This window comes from Rhinolophus ferrumequinum, chromosome 21, assembly GCF_004115265.2.
Source record: "Rhinolophus ferrumequinum isolate MPI-CBG mRhiFer1 chromosome 21, mRhiFer1_v1.p, whole genome shotgun sequence".
Lineage (NCBI taxonomy): Eukaryota > Metazoa > Chordata > Mammalia > Chiroptera > Rhinolophidae > Rhinolophus > Rhinolophus ferrumequinum.
Window position 1 is genome coordinate 34,102,552 of NC_046304.1, and position 18,785 is coordinate 34,121,336.

Genomic DNA, 18,785 nt, shown 5'->3' on the forward strand with positions numbered 1-18,785 from the left:
TGATACAGAATTGCACACCTGAAATCTATGTAACTTTACCAACAATTGTCACCCCAATAAATTTTTTTTAATAAATAAATAACTTCTAGCTGAATCAAATATCTAAATGTGGAAACAAACATATGCAACCTTGGAAAAAGATACAGGACAGTATCTTCAGTGTAGGGAAGAATTTCTTGAACAAGGCACAAAAAGCAACAGCTAGAAAGAAAACAACCAATCAATTTTACTCTACTAAAGGATAAAACTTTCACATAACAAAAGACCCGAGAAATAAAATCAAAAGACGAGGCACAAACAAAATGTCAAAATCTAGAACGTCATACTGTACAATGTGGTAACTTTTATGAAAAGTTCAAAAATGCACAAAACCACACTGTATGCTCTGTGTGTGTATGAAGGAATAGAAATCTACATATTAGTTGTAGAAAAGCAGGGAAAGAAAGATACACAAGATCATGGTTGCTGGAGGAAGGGAAGGGAATAGATTGTGGAGATTTCCATTGTGTCTATAAACACTTTATCTTTAAATAAATCTGAAGCACCCCCAAAAAAAGATTTTTTTGTGAATTTTCTTGTGTTTATTTATTTATTTTATTTTTGAGATAGTTATATTAAATATTGTAAATCATTGTTCATGATATTTAATGCTATTTAAAATAATTTAATTTATATTTTGAGTAGAATTATTTGGATAGAATAGATTATATTTTGACTATGTAGGTAATATACTTTTTAAAATGCCAAGTGGCTCAAAACTCTAAATGTATAGAAAATAATACCATGAAAATAAATACTTTTTCCATCCCTGTCCCCCAACTATTTGGTTTCCTCCCAGGAAACAACCAATACTACTGATTTCTTGTTTAGTTTTCCATAATTCAGCAATTATGTATATACATGTTTTTGCCCTCTTTTTCTTTTACATAAATAGTAGCTTACTCTTCACTCTCATCTGTACCTTGCTCTATCTCGGAGAGCATTTTGTATCAGAATTATAAAACAACCCTAAGCCTCGTGCTTCCCCTCCTCTCTCCTTCTGAATGTCACTACATGACATTTCATTATTGGATGGACCACAATTGAGTTATCCAGTGCACCCCACTTTTAAGGTTTTTGTCATTGCAAACAATACTGCAATAAATAACCTCAAACAAATATTATTTCACACCAATGTAAGTATCTGTAGGATAATTTCTAGAAGTGCAATTGCTGGTCCACATTTAAAATGTTAATAGATTGCCAGTTGCCTCCAGAAATGTGCCAGTTTACATTCCCAACAGCATTTTATAAGAATGCCTGTTTCTCCACTCCTTGTCCAACACTTGTTGATATGAATGCATCAACTTTTCTTAGTGTAAATATATTTTAATAGCTAAAATATGTTTTAATAGCTAAAAGTAGTGTTGAATTTAATTTTTTGTGAGTTGTGTATTTTCCACTGGCTTATTAGGTGTTCCTTACTTATTAGGTCTTTTTAATTATTGCTCTAAATTAGACCTTGGACTTTAATGTGCGTTGAAGATATTTTTTCTCAACTTGTTCTTTGACATTTAACTTTGCTTATGGTGGGTTTTTGCCATAAAAAACATTTAAATTTTTTATGTATTTTATGTTTTTAGCCTTTTCTTTATGGCTTTTGGGTTTTGTGTTATATTTAGAAGAGCCTTATATTCTAAGATTATTTTTAAACACCATTTTTTCCTAGTACTTAAAAATATTAGGTATTTTAGTCTATTTGGAATTTATCTTGGTATGAGCTATGAGAGATATTCAACTTTGTTTCTTTTTTTTTTTAATTGGGGAACAGTGTGTTTCTCCAGGGTCCATCAGCTCCAAGTCACTGTCCTTCAATCTAGTTGTGGAGGGCACAGCTCACTGGTCCATGTGGGAATCAAACCGGCAACCCCGTTGTTCAGAGCTCATGCTCTAAACAACTGAGCCATCCAGAGGTATTCAACTTTTTATCTTCCACATAGCTATAGTTATCCCACATGATGTCTTAAATAATCTGTTTTTCCCCGTTTACTTTGAAAAGTTACTTTTATTATATGGCAAAATTCCAATGTGTCTATTTGGATTTCCAATGTTATCCCATTGATATATCTGTTCATGTTCCACTATCACTCAGTTCTTTTTACTATTACTTATTAAAATATTATAGTTCATTAGGTTTTTTTCAATATAAGTACAATCATACAGTAAGACAAATATAATTAAGCAATATTATGGCACTTTATTCTAGAATTGTTTTCCTCCAAACAAAGCTTGTTGTCAGGGCTATTATTTTGATCAATTGTCCTCCTCCATCTCAGAGGGGATCTGAATTTCACCAATAGTCTACAGGATCCCACCATGCAGCCCCAGGGACAAGAGCCTTACCTGGTCCAGGGTCATATAACCTGGGCATGACGGGATATCTGATGGTCACTGGAAATTTGGCCACTGCGGACTTGGACTCCAGACTCACTGGAGGGAGAAATATGGTCAGGGTGGGCAGCATGTGTCTGAGACCCTCTCCACACTGCCCCAGAGACGCCCACATGATGGTGGAGTGAAGGTTTGATAGAGAAGGTCATAGTTGGGATTGAGGACCCCATAGAGTCTACGGCGTCCTAGCTCCGGATTTGTTGTGTGCCCCTGGGGCAACCTATCGAATGCCTCCTAAACTCACATTGCTTTGCTGTGAGAATCTTGGGGTGGAGTGTGTGTGGAAGCAGAGGGTCTGGATGAAGTTTGACTTTGCCATTTATGATGTGAAATGCTGTGGGCAAATCACCTAACTTCCTTCTCCTGCTACAATACCAGGACTACAATACCTGCCCTACTTTCCCTCACAGGGACATTTTGTGAAAGAAAACGTTTGAAAACCTGAAGGTGGAAAGAACTCGCTCATTAGTTTGTGATCGTGGGTAATCTGTCCCATGTTTCATTTCTTTGTGTTGGTTTCCTGGGAATGCATTCTGCGTAGCTATTCAAAAGAGAAAGGGGTGATTTTAATTCATCCAGAAAAAAATTGAGGCTGCCCTGACCGTAGTAGGAATTGTTCTCCTGGGAACTTCTAGGATGGGTTCAGAGGTTCGTTGGGAAGGGGAAGAAAAAGCCACTGCCCTTGGGACTGGGCGTTCCCCACATCCCTCTTTCCTGTTAGTGCCCAGGACAATAAACGGATGTATAGACTGGCCCCCTCCTCCAATAGAGCTGAAGTCTTCAGCTTTGAGAGCTGCAGAGAATAGGGAATAGAATTGGATGGTTGCCAGGTGCGCAGCCTGAATGGTCTGTCCTCACAGAGAGAAGAGCAGGCATGTCATTTGTCCTTTCTATGGGGTCAATGGCAATGTGGGGATAGTATTGGGTACAGTAATTTGGAAGTTAGGTGTTTAGGGTTAGGAACAGGAGTAAGGGAAGAATCTTAAATGTAGGCAGGCTTCCTGGAGGAGGAAGACTTTGAGAGGGCCCAGTGGTGTTTTCTGGCTCCCTAAGCATTTTGCCATCGAAGGACAGGATCTCACCGATATCCACCCTGTGGTGCTGGTACACCGTGCTGGTGTAGGTCACGTGCTGGAGAATGAAATTCAAAAGCTTCTGGTCACTGGTTGAAATGGTCAGCTGCTTCTGGCCTCTGCCCTGCACCACTCCATCTGGACTGTCAGCGAGGGTGTTCAGTGTCCCCAGAGAAGCTGTCAGTGTGACCTAGAGTGTGTGAAGTAGAAAGATGCTAAATGCAAGGAAAGGCACATACCCAGCATGGCCAGCAGGGGGCAGAACATACTAGGGTGACAGAAGAAGCACCCTGAGAGCGCAGGAAAGCGGGCATCTGGCTCTGCAAGGTGTCCCTGCTCTAGTCACAGCAGAGGAGAATCAAGCCCTGGGGCCTGATGCCTTCAAGGACCACTTGTTTTCTTAGCTCCTTATCTCTTGGCTTGCAGGATACCATTCTTCTAGATTGCTTCTTATTCCCACTGGCTCCTCCTTCTGCCTTCTGATTGCCAACTCCTCCTCCTCCTCTACCCAACCTCCAAGTGGAGTTTTTTAGGGCATGGTTCTGCACCTTTTGCGACAGATTTTCAAAATGTGTGTTCGTAGCTCATCTCTTTCTGAGATCCAGCTGCTTAGGTGGTTCCCCTGCTAGGAAGTTTTGCAAACAACACAAACTGATATCTTTAAAACTGAACTATTGATTTTTCTCTACAATCCTGTTTTCCACCATCTCCCTGGTTCTCCCTGCCCTGTGAATAGCACCTTCATCCACTCAACTGCTCAAGTCGGCAAACGGAAGTCATTGCTGTTCTGCTCTTTTTCTCATACCTCTGGACAATCTATTAGTGAGTCCTGTCAGTTCTACCTTCAAAATGTAGCTGAAATTGGTCTACCTCTCTCTATTCCCATTGCTACTCCCTAATGCCACTCTCTTCTCTGGCCTCCGTGTCTTCTGCAACAGCCAGTTAGTCATCTTTAGGAAAAGTAGACTGGATTATGTCACTCCTGCTGGAAACACTTTAGTCGGTCAATGGATATTTTCTGAGATCCAAATTACAGGCACGGGGGAGAGTTGTGAATAAGACAGACTCCCTGCATTCAAGAAGCTTATAGTCTACTAGGGTAGAGAGACAATAAGCATACAATGACACACATAAGGTAATTCAGGTACAGATAAGTGCTATGAAAAAGATAACAGTACTGAGAAAGTGACAGAGGCAGGTGGTGGGGTGCTTAGCTGGGGGTGTGGACAGAGAAGGCCTCTGGGGAATAGAGTAACTTAGCAGATTTTCTCACTCATCACCCATTCTAACCTCTGTTTAGAAGTGAAAAAACAAAAACTACATTTCCCAGACTCCTTTTCAGTTAGGGGTCAGTTAGGGTTATATCCCACTGGTCAGATATACTTGCAGAAGACCTTGATTTGGAGCTATGTTAAGTGTGCAAAGCAGGGCAGGGCACAGAATGTCCATCTTGATGGTGCTAACCCTGCCAGAGGCAACACAACACAGGAGCCACGGCTGTGGCAGCAGCTTCGTCTTGCAGCAGAAGCGGCATCATCCATGGTGGCCCAGGGCTTTGGTGTAGTCTTGGAAGTCCTCCCTGGAACTCCAGCCACACCCATGGCTGGAAAAATTGTGCCTTTTCTAGGCACCCTTCCCTTCACCCCACCTCAGACTCATGTCTAGTATTTAATCTGGATGGGAGGTCTGTCACAATCTGAAACAAGCCAGCCCTGGAGGAAGGGTGCACGGACAGTGAGTCGAGGACAAGATGCCAAGAGCACAAAGAGGCTGGGAAAGGGACTCTTGCCTCATAGATGGGGGCCTTGGGTCCATCAAATTGGAGACCTGGAAGACACAGGAAAAGACAAAAACCATCATCTGAGAGGATGTCAAGTGTTGTCTGAGACTTGCCACATTCCTGGCTGCCTCCATATCCCTCCAGACAGAGGCCGTTCAAGTGTCACCTCCCACCCAGGGTGTTTGCTGACACACTCCCCTCTCCCCAAGTTTCTGTTCGATGCTTTCCACAGTCCTTCTCAAACTCCAGAGGTTCTAAAATCTCTGATGTCCACCCTCAGCTTTGGATGGGTGCTGTAAATTAATCTAGTCCCTTCAAGGTATCTCTGTTACTGAAAGGAAGGAAGCAATGGATAAAAATAATGAACCATCCTTATATGAGGCCCCTAGAATAGTCAAATTCATCAGAACAGAAAGTGGAACGGTGGTTACCAGGGTCTGGGGAGAAGGGGGAGTTGACATTACATGGGTACAGAGTTCCAGCTGAGGAGATGAAAAAGTTCTAGAGATGGATGGTGGTGATGGTTGCAGAACAATGTGAATATACGCAATATAACAGAACTGTACACTCAAAATGGTTAGAACAGTAAATTTTGTATGCTTTCCCACAATAAAAGACAAAGTGTTGTATCACTTTTTAAATGACTATTCAAAAACACCAACAATTCACCCCAAATGTATCACTTTAGAATCCATCTCTCTTCTTATAAAATGACTAATTTAAGTTCTAATTCAAACATATCCTCCCTATGTGGCTATAGATACCTTACTAAACTCATCTGTGAAATTGGCAAAATAACATTTAACTCACAGGGCTGTGATGCTGAACTAGAGGAGTGTGTAAAAATCCCTCATGGAAAGGAGTTTTGATCGATATAAATATTCCACCCCCTGGAGGTGCGCTCATGCCTAGCTTGTTCCCATGATGCTAGAGGACACCAAGAAGCCAATTATGTCTTAATCTGAGACCTGAGGCCTACAGATTTCTATCTTCTGCGTTATGTCAGAGCCTCAGGGAGGTCACAGCTACTAAGGGCACTCTCCAGCGGTGGAAAAAGTGACACTAACGTTACATGCAATCATGTCAAGCTTCTTTTTTGTGCTGGGTACACAGCAGGTACTCAGTGAATGACTGTTCCCTTCCGTTCTCCCCTGGTGCTTAAGAAGGACTAGGAAAGTTGCCCAGGTCCTCTCAGGATGGAGGTGTACCTACCTGGGATGGGAACTGTGTGCAGGGGCATCACCTCCACCCCATGGACAGGATACGCAAAGGGCAGGTTGGGAGGAGCCAGCAGGGGTGGCGGGCGGGGCAGCCCTTCTCTGCAAGGAAACAGAATTGTTAGCAGCTGCCCCGACACCCATCCCTGGTTAGTTCTTAAAGTGGTTCCTGTGCCCAGAGCCTTGTGTTGCCAATGGGGAGAAATGGAAAATAGGTTGTCCTCATCTCCCTTCCATTCTCTTTACCTTCACTTATTTCCAGCCTCTAATTCCACAAAGGAATGAGGCAGTTGACTACAAAACACATACAAAATAAAAATCACGACCTGCAGAAAAGACAAAACAAAATAATCAGACCACATGGGCCAACTGAGCTATAGTAGCTGCACACTAAAGTCACATGTGAAATTCCTGGCAGCCAGGGTATAAAATGATTGACAATCAGTACTCTGGTCTCATTATCAAAACAACAAAGCAGACTAACTCCTGAAGAGAAGTTGAAGTTTTCCTGTCACTGAACTAAAAAATAAAATATATCACAAGAAACTTGATGTGTGAGTGGTTATCGTCTCGATGTTTTTAGAGCAAACACAGGAACGATTTTCAGGTGGTTTTGTTATTGTAGTAGCAGCCTTCAGTCAAGGGCAAGTGCATCACACAATCCAACAAGACTAGTTCTTGGAGGAACTAAGGTAATATGGTTGAAATGTAGCCTTTAGGATTCCAGTTTAACCAAGGATATCACTTAGATTACCTGGAAGAGAGGTTAAACTACTGTCGTGAATATTTCCGGGACAAAATTTTAAAATAGAAAAAGACATAAATAAGCAATTAACAGAAGAGGAACTATAAATAGTTAATAAATATATTAACATACTTAGCTTCACTATTAATCAGGGAAATGCAACTTTAAAAAAGAAATACCTTTACATTAAAGTTTTAAATTTTGATGATAGCAAGTATTGAGTAGGTGGGGGGTATGTAAAGTACTAGGCTTACTCACTCTTCATGAAACTCTGAATTAATATAGGCCCTGTTGAGGGTAATTTAGTAGTATTTATTAAAAACAGAAATAAGGGGCCAGCCTGGTGGCTTAGGCGGTTAGAGCTCCATGCTCCTAACTCTGAAGGCTGCCGGTTCGATTCCCACATGGGCCACTGGGCTCTCAACCAAAAGGTGCCAGTTCAATTCCTCGAGTCCCGCAAGGGATGGTTGTAACTAGCAACGGCAATTGGACCTGGAGCTGAGCTGCGCCCTCCACAACCACGACTGAAAGGACAACAACTTGAAGCTGAACGACACCCTCCACAACTAAGATTGAAAGGACAACAACTTGACTTGGGGGAAAAAAAAAAGTAGAAATAAGTATATCTCATGATCGAGCAGTTTAGATGCTAGGTAATGGGAGAAATACTTGCCTGTGTAAACAATAAGACATGTATAAGGGGGTTCATTTCAGCATTGTTTGAAATGAACATCCCTATACAAATCTTAATGAAATAAGGAAATAATTTAAATATGATATAATATGATTATTATAAATTATATAAATGCAAGAATAAAAGTTTTTAATCTGATATCTTTCAACAAGGGAATGGCTTAATAAAACTCAAGTTCATAACCATATAACAATCAAAAGGAATGAACTAGATGTATTGATAGCTTTTAAAAAGTATCATTGAATGAAAAAAGCAAATTTCAGGGTGATTTGTTCTTACGGTACCAGTTACATATGTATATGTTTATATGGATATATATACACATAAATATGTGTGTGACTATGTGTATTCATCTGTGTGTGTAACAGCATAAGAAATAGTGTGGAATAATATATACCAAAATCATTATGGCAGATTCCTCAGCTGGGTTGGCCAGGGAGAATATCATATAAGGGAGGAAAGAGAATACGGGTGAGGGGGCTGGTTCAAGAGAACTTTTGTTCTTTTATGGGGGACTGTGGTGAACTCCTGCTTGATATACAAATCAGAATTCAAGGTCACCTTCTTTCATCATCCCGTGAAATTTTATGCCATCAGGTAGCATTTTAATTTACGTCTACACATAGCACTTATAACCATCTAATATTAAGGCGATCTATGTATTTCTTAATGGGTTATGTATTGCCTACGAAGAACTATAAGAATGATGACATTAATAATAAACCACAACAATAATAGTAGGTAATGATTTCGCAATGCTATTTATGGATTTGGTGAGGTCCCGCCATTCTTCCCACAAATTCCCTTTTGATATAAGCCAGCCAGAATCCATTTGTGCTCTTTTCAACCAACAATCCTGGTCAATACACGCTGAGTGTTTAACTCGGAACCTTGCACATAGCAGGGAGATAATATGTTCTCAATTATAAATGCATAAGATAGTGCAATTGGGTGAGACTACAAAGTCACCTGCTATGACGGCCTGGGTGCATGGAGGCTGTGCCACCAACATTACACTGACATTTCAAACTGTCTTCATTCCTTTGTTCCTTTTTCATTATGAAATGGTCTATACATGCAAAGTTTTATAAATCTTCATTGAAAGGCTATTTCCTCAGTGCTCTTCCCTTGGTTTATTTCTAATAGTCCCTCCCAGGGACCCAGCAAGAGGGGAGCTCTTCCTTCTCTCTTCAAACCCACGCCCTCAGGACACAGTAGAAAGAGCTTTTGCTCTTCCCCAGGACCCAAGAACACTCACAGGCTACATTACCTTCTCTGAAAGTGTTCAAATTCAGCTTGTCTCCTCACTTTCACTGCAGGGAGGTCTCTCTGGTCATAGGCATCCTGAAAGTTGTAGCCCTGGTGTTTGATTTCACATTTGCACTGATTTTTCGGGAACAGCCTAAAACAAACAAGAGGACTGTGGACATTACTGGGTGGGTGGGCTGGTGACTGAGAGGGAAGCTGAGGCCTAATCCAGTGTGTTGTTCTGAGAATCTCCTTTCCTAGCCCCACTGTCCTAGTCGGCCTGAGACCCTGGAATCCCAGCAGTGGCCCCTGACAGAGACACAAGGAGGGGAGGAAAGGGGGATGGGAAGAAGGTCCCCCTCTCATGAATTATCCCCTGCACCAAACGTCTTGAAGCTTGAGAGTTATGGGAATGCCAGTGGCATCTCAACCCCTCTAGAAGAGAAGGCTGGAAGAACAAAAAAGGCAGCATCTTTCATGTAGTTTTGGTTAAACAGGCCCTCCAAAGTTTTAAGGGACTTAGTTGGGTGTTGTAGAGAATAGATACTATGCCCTGGAGACCAAGTCATTTCCTGGTCCCATCGTTTGGAATCATTTTAGCAACAGCACAGGTTCAAGAAGGTAGGGAACCATCTGTAAAATGGGCAAATAGGGCACAGTAAACCACCGGAGGAGCAAGGGAGATGTCAGGCCAAGGTGGAAGAGAGAGAACACATGATATCTCACCAGATCCCATCGTAAGTAAAGAGGTTCCTGAGACGTTCTTCAGATAGAAGCTTTGGCATCTGGACAGCCTGAGCAGGTCGAGGGAGCTCTGGTTTGAGACTGAACTCTTCATGAAGATACACACTTTTCAATGTAAATAATACCATGCCAAGTCCTAAGATGAAGATGGACATCTTGATGAGCCATGGAAATCTAGAGCTATTGGGGCACAAAAAAACAAATTCCATTAAAATATTTTTTCTTGATTACATATTGTGTAATATATATGGGAACATAACTTGAGGAAAAAATGTAAGTTAAACCTGTATCTTCTACTATTTACCAGAATTGATTTCTGAATAGAAAAAAAATCAAGTTGCAACATAGGGACTCAGAAAAATCACAAACAAAACAATGGGCAGGGCCGGCCGGGTGGCTCAGGCAGTTAGAGATCCATGCTCCTAACTCCGAAGGCTGCCGGTTGGATTCCCACATGGGCCAGTGGGCTCTCAACCACAAGGTTGCCGGTTCGACTCCCACAAGGGATGGTGGGCTGCGACCCCTGCAACTAGCAACGGCAACTGGACCTGGAGCTGAGCTGCGCCCTCCACAACTAAGACTGAAAGGACAACAACTTGACTTGGGAAAAAGTCCTGGAAGTACACACCGTTCCCTAATAAAGTCCTGTTCCCCTTCCCCAGTAAGATAAAATTAAAAAACCAGTACATTTTGATCCTAAATGTCAAGGGAAATGTTGATTAATATGTAAACTACCTTGAACAATCATATGCATCAGTCAATGTCAACTTCACAGGTAAATCATATGGGTTACTCAAAAGGGTTTGACTGAAGGGAGTTCAAATCAGGAACTATTTACGGACATGTCGGTAGGGCTAAGGAATCAACGAGGGATGGTGAAACCCTCAGCAGCTGTTACCACCTTTAGGCTGAGGGGCAAGGGGTGGGAACAGGAATATCTGAATGCAGCAAAAGCTGTGACCTTGGGTAGAGGAACCACAGCCACTGCCAAGCCCCAGGAAGGAGATGGAGGAAATTTGATCTCTTTCTTCCTCCATTCTCTAATCTTTTGCTAGTTCCTCCCATTGACTAAACCCAAATGGAAGCAGGAAGACCAGAGAGCACTAGTCATACAGACTATATAGACATCTTCCGGGAGCACAGGACAAGGCAGAGAAGGGTGGAGGACAGATAGGTCTAGAGAAACAGAGAATAACCAGTACAACAGTCTCATTCACAACTGGACCAGTCAGCATACAATAATAGCTATAAGAAACAATCCCCAAATCTTAGTGGCTTAACCCAGTAAAAGTTTATTTCTTGCTCATGTAAAGACCATTATGGATGTTCTTGGTTGGGTGATTGGTGACTCTCCTTCAAAGGGTGATTCAGGGACTCAGGCTCTTTCCATCTTGTAAAGCCTTCACCCTCAACATGTGACCTCTAAGGTCACCACTGAATAGAGAGAAGCTTGTGGGAGCGCAAGGCTCTTAATACCAGCATGGGCCAGGGAGCTGTGTCCTATACAACTAGACTGAGAAACAACGGTTTGAACTGGAGTGGCGCGGGGAGATGGAAGAAGGGGAAAAAAATGCAATGATCCATAAAACAGATGAACTTTACCCTCTAAATAACAGCATTAAAATACACAAAGCAACGATATCTAAGCAGGATATCAAAGAAGGATATCAAAGCAGGATATGAAAGGAGAAAGGATTCAAAGTACAAAGATAGTCATAAATTCTCACATTTAATCTAATGTCTCCACCCTTAGCATATCAAGTCTCAAAAATCTATAAAACAGTAGAGCAACTAAATGACAGAATTCATATTCTGTGAAAGGGTTCTTAGAATATTTACGAAAATCGGCCACATATTTGGACACCAAGAAAACTGTAATAAAGTAGAAATCATTCAGATTATATATTCTGACAGCACAATCAGTAACCTACGTACTAACAAACTCCCTCCCACAACAACGTGGACAGTTTTAAAAAGCTTTCCAAAGCAACTCTTGACTCGAGGACAACAGCACAACAAGACTATAAAGATAATAAAGACACTACTCACAAAAACTATGGAACACACTAAAACTATAATGCGGAAAATTTGAAGCTTTAAATACAAATTTCTAATCACAAGACAAAAAAAAAACTTAGGTAATCAAGTAAGATGTTTGAAAAACGACAACAAAATGAATCTCAGAAAAGCAGAAACAAGAACTTAGTTACAACGCAAGTAGAAGTGGTGAATTAGAAAAAACCTAAAATGGAATAATTACTAAATCTGAGCACGAACTGAGCAAACAACTTTGGGATAGCTGCCTAGTTTATAACCTCCCTTCTCCAAGACTTTTTTCCTGACTCACAGAGGTGACATCTACAAGCCTAGCTTGTATTACATGGCAGTCTCCTGGCTATGGTTGATTAGACCAAGGGTGAACACCTTGTCTGAACTGGGCCAATCAACCAGAATTTTTTTCCCCAGGAATGGGGAACCAGAGAGATTGATTAGTTTATTCTGGTCCCCTGAACTGAGAAGAAAGGGGAGAGGAGAAGGGGAGAAGAGAGCTAAGAGGTTCATAAAACAAATGTCCAAAATTTCAAAGAATTTAAATAATATGGAGTATATTTATTTTCTGGCCCTCATGCAATTAAGCTGGCAGTGAACAACAAAGATATAACTAGGAAATCTCTGTTTTTGGAAATTCAGAGATACACTTCTAAATAACCATGGACCGAAGAATAAATCACAATGGAAATTAGACAATAGTTTGACCTAAGTAATAATGAAAATAGCACATATCAAAACTTCCAGGGGGCAGCAGAATGGCTCAGTTGGTTAGAATGTGAGCTCTTAATAACAAGGTTGCTGGTTCAATTCCCACATGGGATGGTGGGCTGCGCCCCCTGCAACTAAGACTGAAAATGGTGACTGGACTTGGAGCTGAGCTGCGCCCTCAAAAACTAGATTTAAGGACAACGACTTGGAGCTGATGACCCCTGGAAAAACACACTGTTCCCCAATATTCCCCAGTAAAAAAGCAAAAATACAACAACAACAAAAACCTCTGGGAAGCAGCTAAAAAGCAATATTTAGAAACATATACTATTGTACAACTTCAATAAATCCCCAATTACCCTCTGTTTTGTCAACCATTACTTAGAAACACATTGAGTCCTTACGAAACTGGCATTTTAGACCATGTTCTGCCTCCCTCAGCTTCTTTATGCAAGTCCAACTTCACGGACACACCTACCTTCATCAGCCCTTGTGGATCAGGACTGCCCACAGGTTAAAATGAATGGCAGGAAGAGGCTGTTCCTGTGGGTAACAACCCACAGTGTAGAACCATACTGAGCTCATGCTGGTGTCGTGGAGGCCCCCTGGGCTGAGAGGGGGGGCTCTGTGGTATAGGGTACCTTACCAGTTGAAGTGTGATAGCACTATCTCCAGTCTTGGCGTTCGTGTAAAAGTATACATTAAGTATATATCGTAATGGATCATTTCATCATTTTTTAAGGAAAATGTTTCAGAGACAGTATTATAAAGGATTGGCACTAGACTGAGTGGCTTTAACCGAGTGTGCACATAGTAGATGGAATTCTGTAACACAATTAACTTTAGCGGTAGTCACACACAAATGAGTACTACGGGCTCTTTACAGTTTGTATATGGAAAGATATGGGACATAGCCTGCTTTTTTAGGATATTCACCCACGTAGGATATTTATAAAATATTTGTACATACACATATAATCATATATTACAGATATGTATAAATTTTTGCAAAATTCCAATTTAATTTAGTAGAAATGTACTGAGCACTCACTATGTGCCAGACAATTTTCTAGAATACAAAGATAGAACAGGAATAGATCCTGCCCTCAATGAGTTCAGTGTGGTTAAATGACAATATACTCTTATTTCTTTACTCCTTCTTGGCAAGGGTAGGTATAGCTTCCAAGACCCAAGAAGGTTTAGATCATGCATTCATTGCTTTCAAAGTAGTCATTTGGCTTGAGTTGGGTGGTACGTTACAGTTGGCTTTTCCTATTTTTCTTTTTCAATAAGCTTTCAACTAAAACATATCCAAACCTTGCAATTAACTAAAATCATTAAGCTATTGCTTAAGGTTTCTTCTACTTTGATGTGTAACATGGAAAATTTTTGATTATGTGAAGTGAAAACAGCTTTGTGCTGAATGTGTAAGCTAGACTCAACCCAGCTTGGTTCCACTTATCAAATATCACAGACAGTTTAAAAAGGGAGGGGTGAGTTTAAAAAGAAGTGATGACACTTCTTATGTCCTAGAGATAATTTCTGAAGGTAGAACATGAGCTGATGGAAACATTTAATAAAAGATTATATCGCTAATCTCTTTCTTCATATAATGAACTTTCATTCACTCAACAGACAATGAGTACTGACTATGCCAGGACTTTGGTAGGAAGCGAAGAAATAGAAATAAACCAACCATAGTCCCTTTCTTCAAGAAATATATAATTTAACAAGGGGAACTAATCGTGTAAACAACTATGTACTAGATGAAAGAGAGAGAAAGAGAGAGAGAAATACTTTGTAAAATTAAAAAATGTCCATATACAAAGGTAATCCTGATAACTGGTCAGAACTTTACATCTCTGTATGATGGACACTAGGATATTTTTAAAACTCTTGCTCACAGCATTTCATTTAGATTGTAAAGTTTAACTACATGCCTCGTATAAAAAAACAATGGACTCAGGTGAGGTGCGCAGCCTGTCATACTGTATCACAACCAGAGATAAAAGTGCAACCATTTGTCCATTGTATCATTACTGTAACATTGAAAACAACCTAAATGCCTACTAATAGAGACTTGTTAAAAGAATTACCACATATCCTAATAATAAAATACTAGTAATCCAGTCAACAGAATGAGGTAGTTGTAATGTACCCAAGTGGCACTAAAACTATGATTCATTTTTTTAAGTGAAAAGTATATTGGGTTTTTAAAAAAAGTTATTCTGAAATATTTATGGACTCATGAAAAGTTGTACAATAGTTCAGTAAGTACAGTAAGTCCCATGTATCCTTCATCCAGCAATCCTCAATAGGACATTAAAGAAAAATAAAGTAGGTTGCAAAATGGTATATATGATAGGATCCTACTTGTGCAAAAATAAAAGTAAATATATCAAATTGTTACCACTGGATATTTCTGGGGAATGAGAAGAAGAAGAAGGAGAAGAAGAGGAAGGAGGAAAAGAAAGAGAGAGAGAGAGAGAGAGAGAGAGAGAGAGAGAGAGAGAGAGATTGATTCATGGCTTTGAATACCTATAATAGAAAAGAAGAAAATTTGAGAGTTAGGAAACCAAACATCTATTGCAGAAATTAGAAGAAGGTTGGTAAATTAGGCTCAAATGAAGTAGACAGAAGGAAATGACAAATATGAGAGCAGAAATTAATGAGATAAGAAATATACACTATAAAGGACCATCAAAACCAAAAGCCAATTTATTTAAAAACAATTAATAACATTAACAAATTCATTGAAGGGGTCAAGAAAAAACAAAAGTAGGCACAGATCACCAATGTCAGAAATATTGGGGGCATCACTTGAACCTTACAGCCATTAAAGAAGTTATAGGAGAATATAAATGAACAATTTTGTGCCAATAAACTTGAAAATGTAAAGGAAATAGGCAAGTTCTTAGAGAAGAAAACATCTTACAAACACTGACACAAGCAAAAGTAGAAAATTCTGAATAATCCTATAATGCCAATTTTTCATTTTTATTTCATTTCCTATTCTTCCAAAAGATAGGAAAAGAAGAAACACTCCACAACTTACTTGGTGAAACAGCAAGGTTTCAACCTGATAAGGATATGATAATAAAAAATTTAAAAAATCACAGCCAATCTCACTCATGATACAGAGGGTACCAAAAACATGTATACGCATTTTAAGAAAGGAAAAAACTGTATTAATTGTAATACTCAATATACACCGATAACAAAAGATGAATACAAGTCACGTTTGACTTCTGCAATTACAAGAGGTGCTCAAAGTGGTTACCATCAGCGTCCAGACACTGCTGATTACCGCGAACGACTGCTTGAGCACAGATAACATCTCTTAAAATGTGTATACATTTTTTTGGCAGCCCCGGTATGAGATGCAGAAGTTCTGTGGTAGGCAGCCTCCAGGGTAGTCCACGTAGTCCCACCTCTATGTAGCCCTTTCCCACACCGGCCTGTGTGAGCAACAGCAGAAAAGTGAAAGAAGCCCTTTCCCACAGTGATCTGGCGGACCAATATGCAAACAGCATAGATCATTTCTGAAATGAGATAATAAAAGACACTGTGGCTTTTGTCTTGGTGACACAGTCTCTCAGATAATTAGCTCTGGTGAAGCCAGCTGCCACGTTGTCAGTTGCCCGGAGAGCCATGAGGAAAAGAACTGAAGCCCCAGCCAATAGGCACATGAGTAAACGGGGAAGGGGTTCACCAGTCCTAGTCAAGCCTTCAACTCATTATAGCTATTTTTCATTAAAATACATTATGTTAATATCTGGTAGGTTTATGATTATTATTTTTAATGACTTAATAAATATTTTTAGATTTTCTCAGCTTTAATTTCCAATGTGGTAATAGGAGTAGATACAACCCACATAAACAAAAGCTCTTTGGGGTCCTCACTCATTTCTAAGACTGTAAAGTGTCCTGAGACCAAAGACTGAGAACTGCTGGTCTACGTACTAAGTAATTGCTGCGGTTACTGTTAAGTTTTAATAATGTATATGAGCTTCACATTGGCACATTTTATTACTTATTCTTTAAAACAGTGCAAACTGCCACGTGTAATATTTTCTTTGGTGTGTGTGAATTTTAACTGATACATAAAGTATTTTACCCAATTTGAGTATCTTTAAAAACTGTAGCTTATTTTTGTCTTAAAATGAAAGAATAAAGCAAGAGAATAATCATTATTACTGATTATTGCTGAAAATAATTCTGTTCTATAGAGGAGGGGGGACGTTACAAATGATCAGCTGATGATGTGGAACATGCCAGAGTCGCCACTTCTTCAGGAGGCCATGACAGCTGTATTTCCAGCACCTAGTACGATGTCTAGCACATAGTAGGGTTATAAAACATTCACTGGATAAAGTATTATGAATAAAGTGTCCCATATACTCAAAACACATTGGCTTTAGAATCAAATAGAGCTGAATTTCAATTTGCTCCTTCCATCGTCTTCCTCCGGGAACTTACTTCCTCCATTTTCACAACTGTAGAGTGGGTGTAATAAGAGTACATTCTTCAAAAGTTGCTGCTGTGAGCACTAATGGGACAATCTAGAGCAGGATCTATACATTACAAATAAGCGCTCCACAGTGTATGAAAGGAATTTACCAAATGCCATTTCATTTACTAAGCTTACTGCCCGGCACTTAATGATGGTTTCCTGGCGGTAGGGTGTGTTGGGACATCTCATCCTCTGTACAGCCTGTGCTTCGTTTTAATGCTTATAAAATATTATCTCACGAACATGGTTTTGCACTTTTGCGAGATAACTTCCTTGTCAGTGTTAAATGATGGCTCTAGTTTTGAAAAATACAAAGAAAAGAAACTTTGGGGGATAAAAATGCACAAATTGTATTTCTGATCTTCCTTCGTTGTTTATACAGACATTAAAGTAGACCTCCAAGTGTCCTTTTTTCCCCGTTAGTTATTACGCTACCCTATCTTAGAGGGACAAAACCAGAAGTACCCTTTTCAAAATCAGACATTTTTTTAGTAAAAGAAAACTTAAAAGACAAAGAAAAGTTTAAAAGAGGAAGTTTCTCCCGAGGGAGGCACTTTAATTCCCCCAAGGTCACACCAGCCAGCAACCTGAAGATCATAGAGCTACAAAGTCAGCAAACATGTATTAAAACCCAGACCTTTTGTGCATGATTCTAGTTGCTCAATTATGCAGGAAAAGTCCAGTTTGCCCAGGATTTGCTGGCTTTAAATTCATTGGCACCTGTTTGGAGAGGTGCCAGGACTCCTTGATTACACAAAAAGGAATGTGGGGTGGTGGAAACGGTGGGAAAAGAGACCGCTGGAAAGAAAGCCTTAGCCAGGGCTATTCGCTGGGTGCGAGGGCTGCCTCCCTTCCCCTGGCCCGGCCACATCCTCTGCACAACATATGCTTCATTTCAATGTTCAGAAAACATCATCGCATTAACACGGTTTTACATTTTCGCGAGATGACTTCCTCGTCAGTGCTAAATGATGGTTCTAGTTTTGAGAAATGCAAAGAAAAGAAACTTTGGGGGAATAATAAAAGGGCACAAAATGTATTTCTGACCCTTCTTCGTAGTTTATAAACATTAGGCAGACCTCCAAATCTCCTTTCCCCTGTTAATCATTCTGCTACTCCGCAGAGGCTCTTTTGTGCCGGGACCACATAACAGACGCTCACTCCCTCTTCAGGCTGTGCTTGGGGACCTGGAAATCGACTCCCCCAAATCCCTGATTGTGCGGGTGTTTTCTGAAGCTGCGGAAGGGATGCAGCCTCAGCAACCCCGCCGCCCAGAGCCCGGGTCCCCTGCGCGGAGGACGCACGTCCCCGAGGCGCCGGTCCCGGGCGTGGGAAAGAGGCCCGTGCCCTGGGTTAAAGCCTCGGGGTTCCAAGCTGCAAGACCCGAACCCAGTGCTCCAAAAGCCTCTTCCCACCTTCGCGGTCACCACAAGCAACCACCACGTCTAATTTTCCAACTGGAAAATCAGTGTTCCCTGGGGGCGCAACTACAGCAACCGCATGCGCTGCCACCACCTACGTGGGGGACAGGTTGGACTCAATTTAGAGACCAACCGCCGCCTCCCTGCGCCCTGGCGTTGG

The 18,785-nt window shown here is 40.6% G+C and overlaps 1 protein-coding gene across 2 annotated transcripts in view; it reads right to left on the reverse strand.

Moving 5' to 3' along the window:
* Positions 1–18,785, reverse strand: part of B4GALNT2 (beta-1,4-N-acetyl-galactosaminyltransferase 2) — a 31,418-nt gene that overhangs the window by 12,231 nt on the left and 402 nt on the right. For both annotated transcript variants that reach the window (XM_033088992.1, XM_033088991.1), the window contains exons 2-7: positions 9,914–10,111; positions 9,210–9,341; positions 6,496–6,602; positions 5,293–5,330; positions 3,513–3,693; positions 2,383–2,469 (exon numbers count right to left, since the gene is read on the reverse strand). In XM_033088992.1, the coding sequence (XP_032944883.1) occupies positions 2,383–2,469; positions 3,513–3,693; positions 5,293–5,330; positions 6,496–6,602; positions 9,210–9,341; positions 9,914–10,111 (743 nt within the window). The remainder of the gene's footprint in view (positions 1–2,382; positions 2,470–3,512; positions 3,694–5,292; positions 5,331–6,495; positions 6,603–9,209; positions 9,342–9,913; positions 10,112–18,785) is intronic.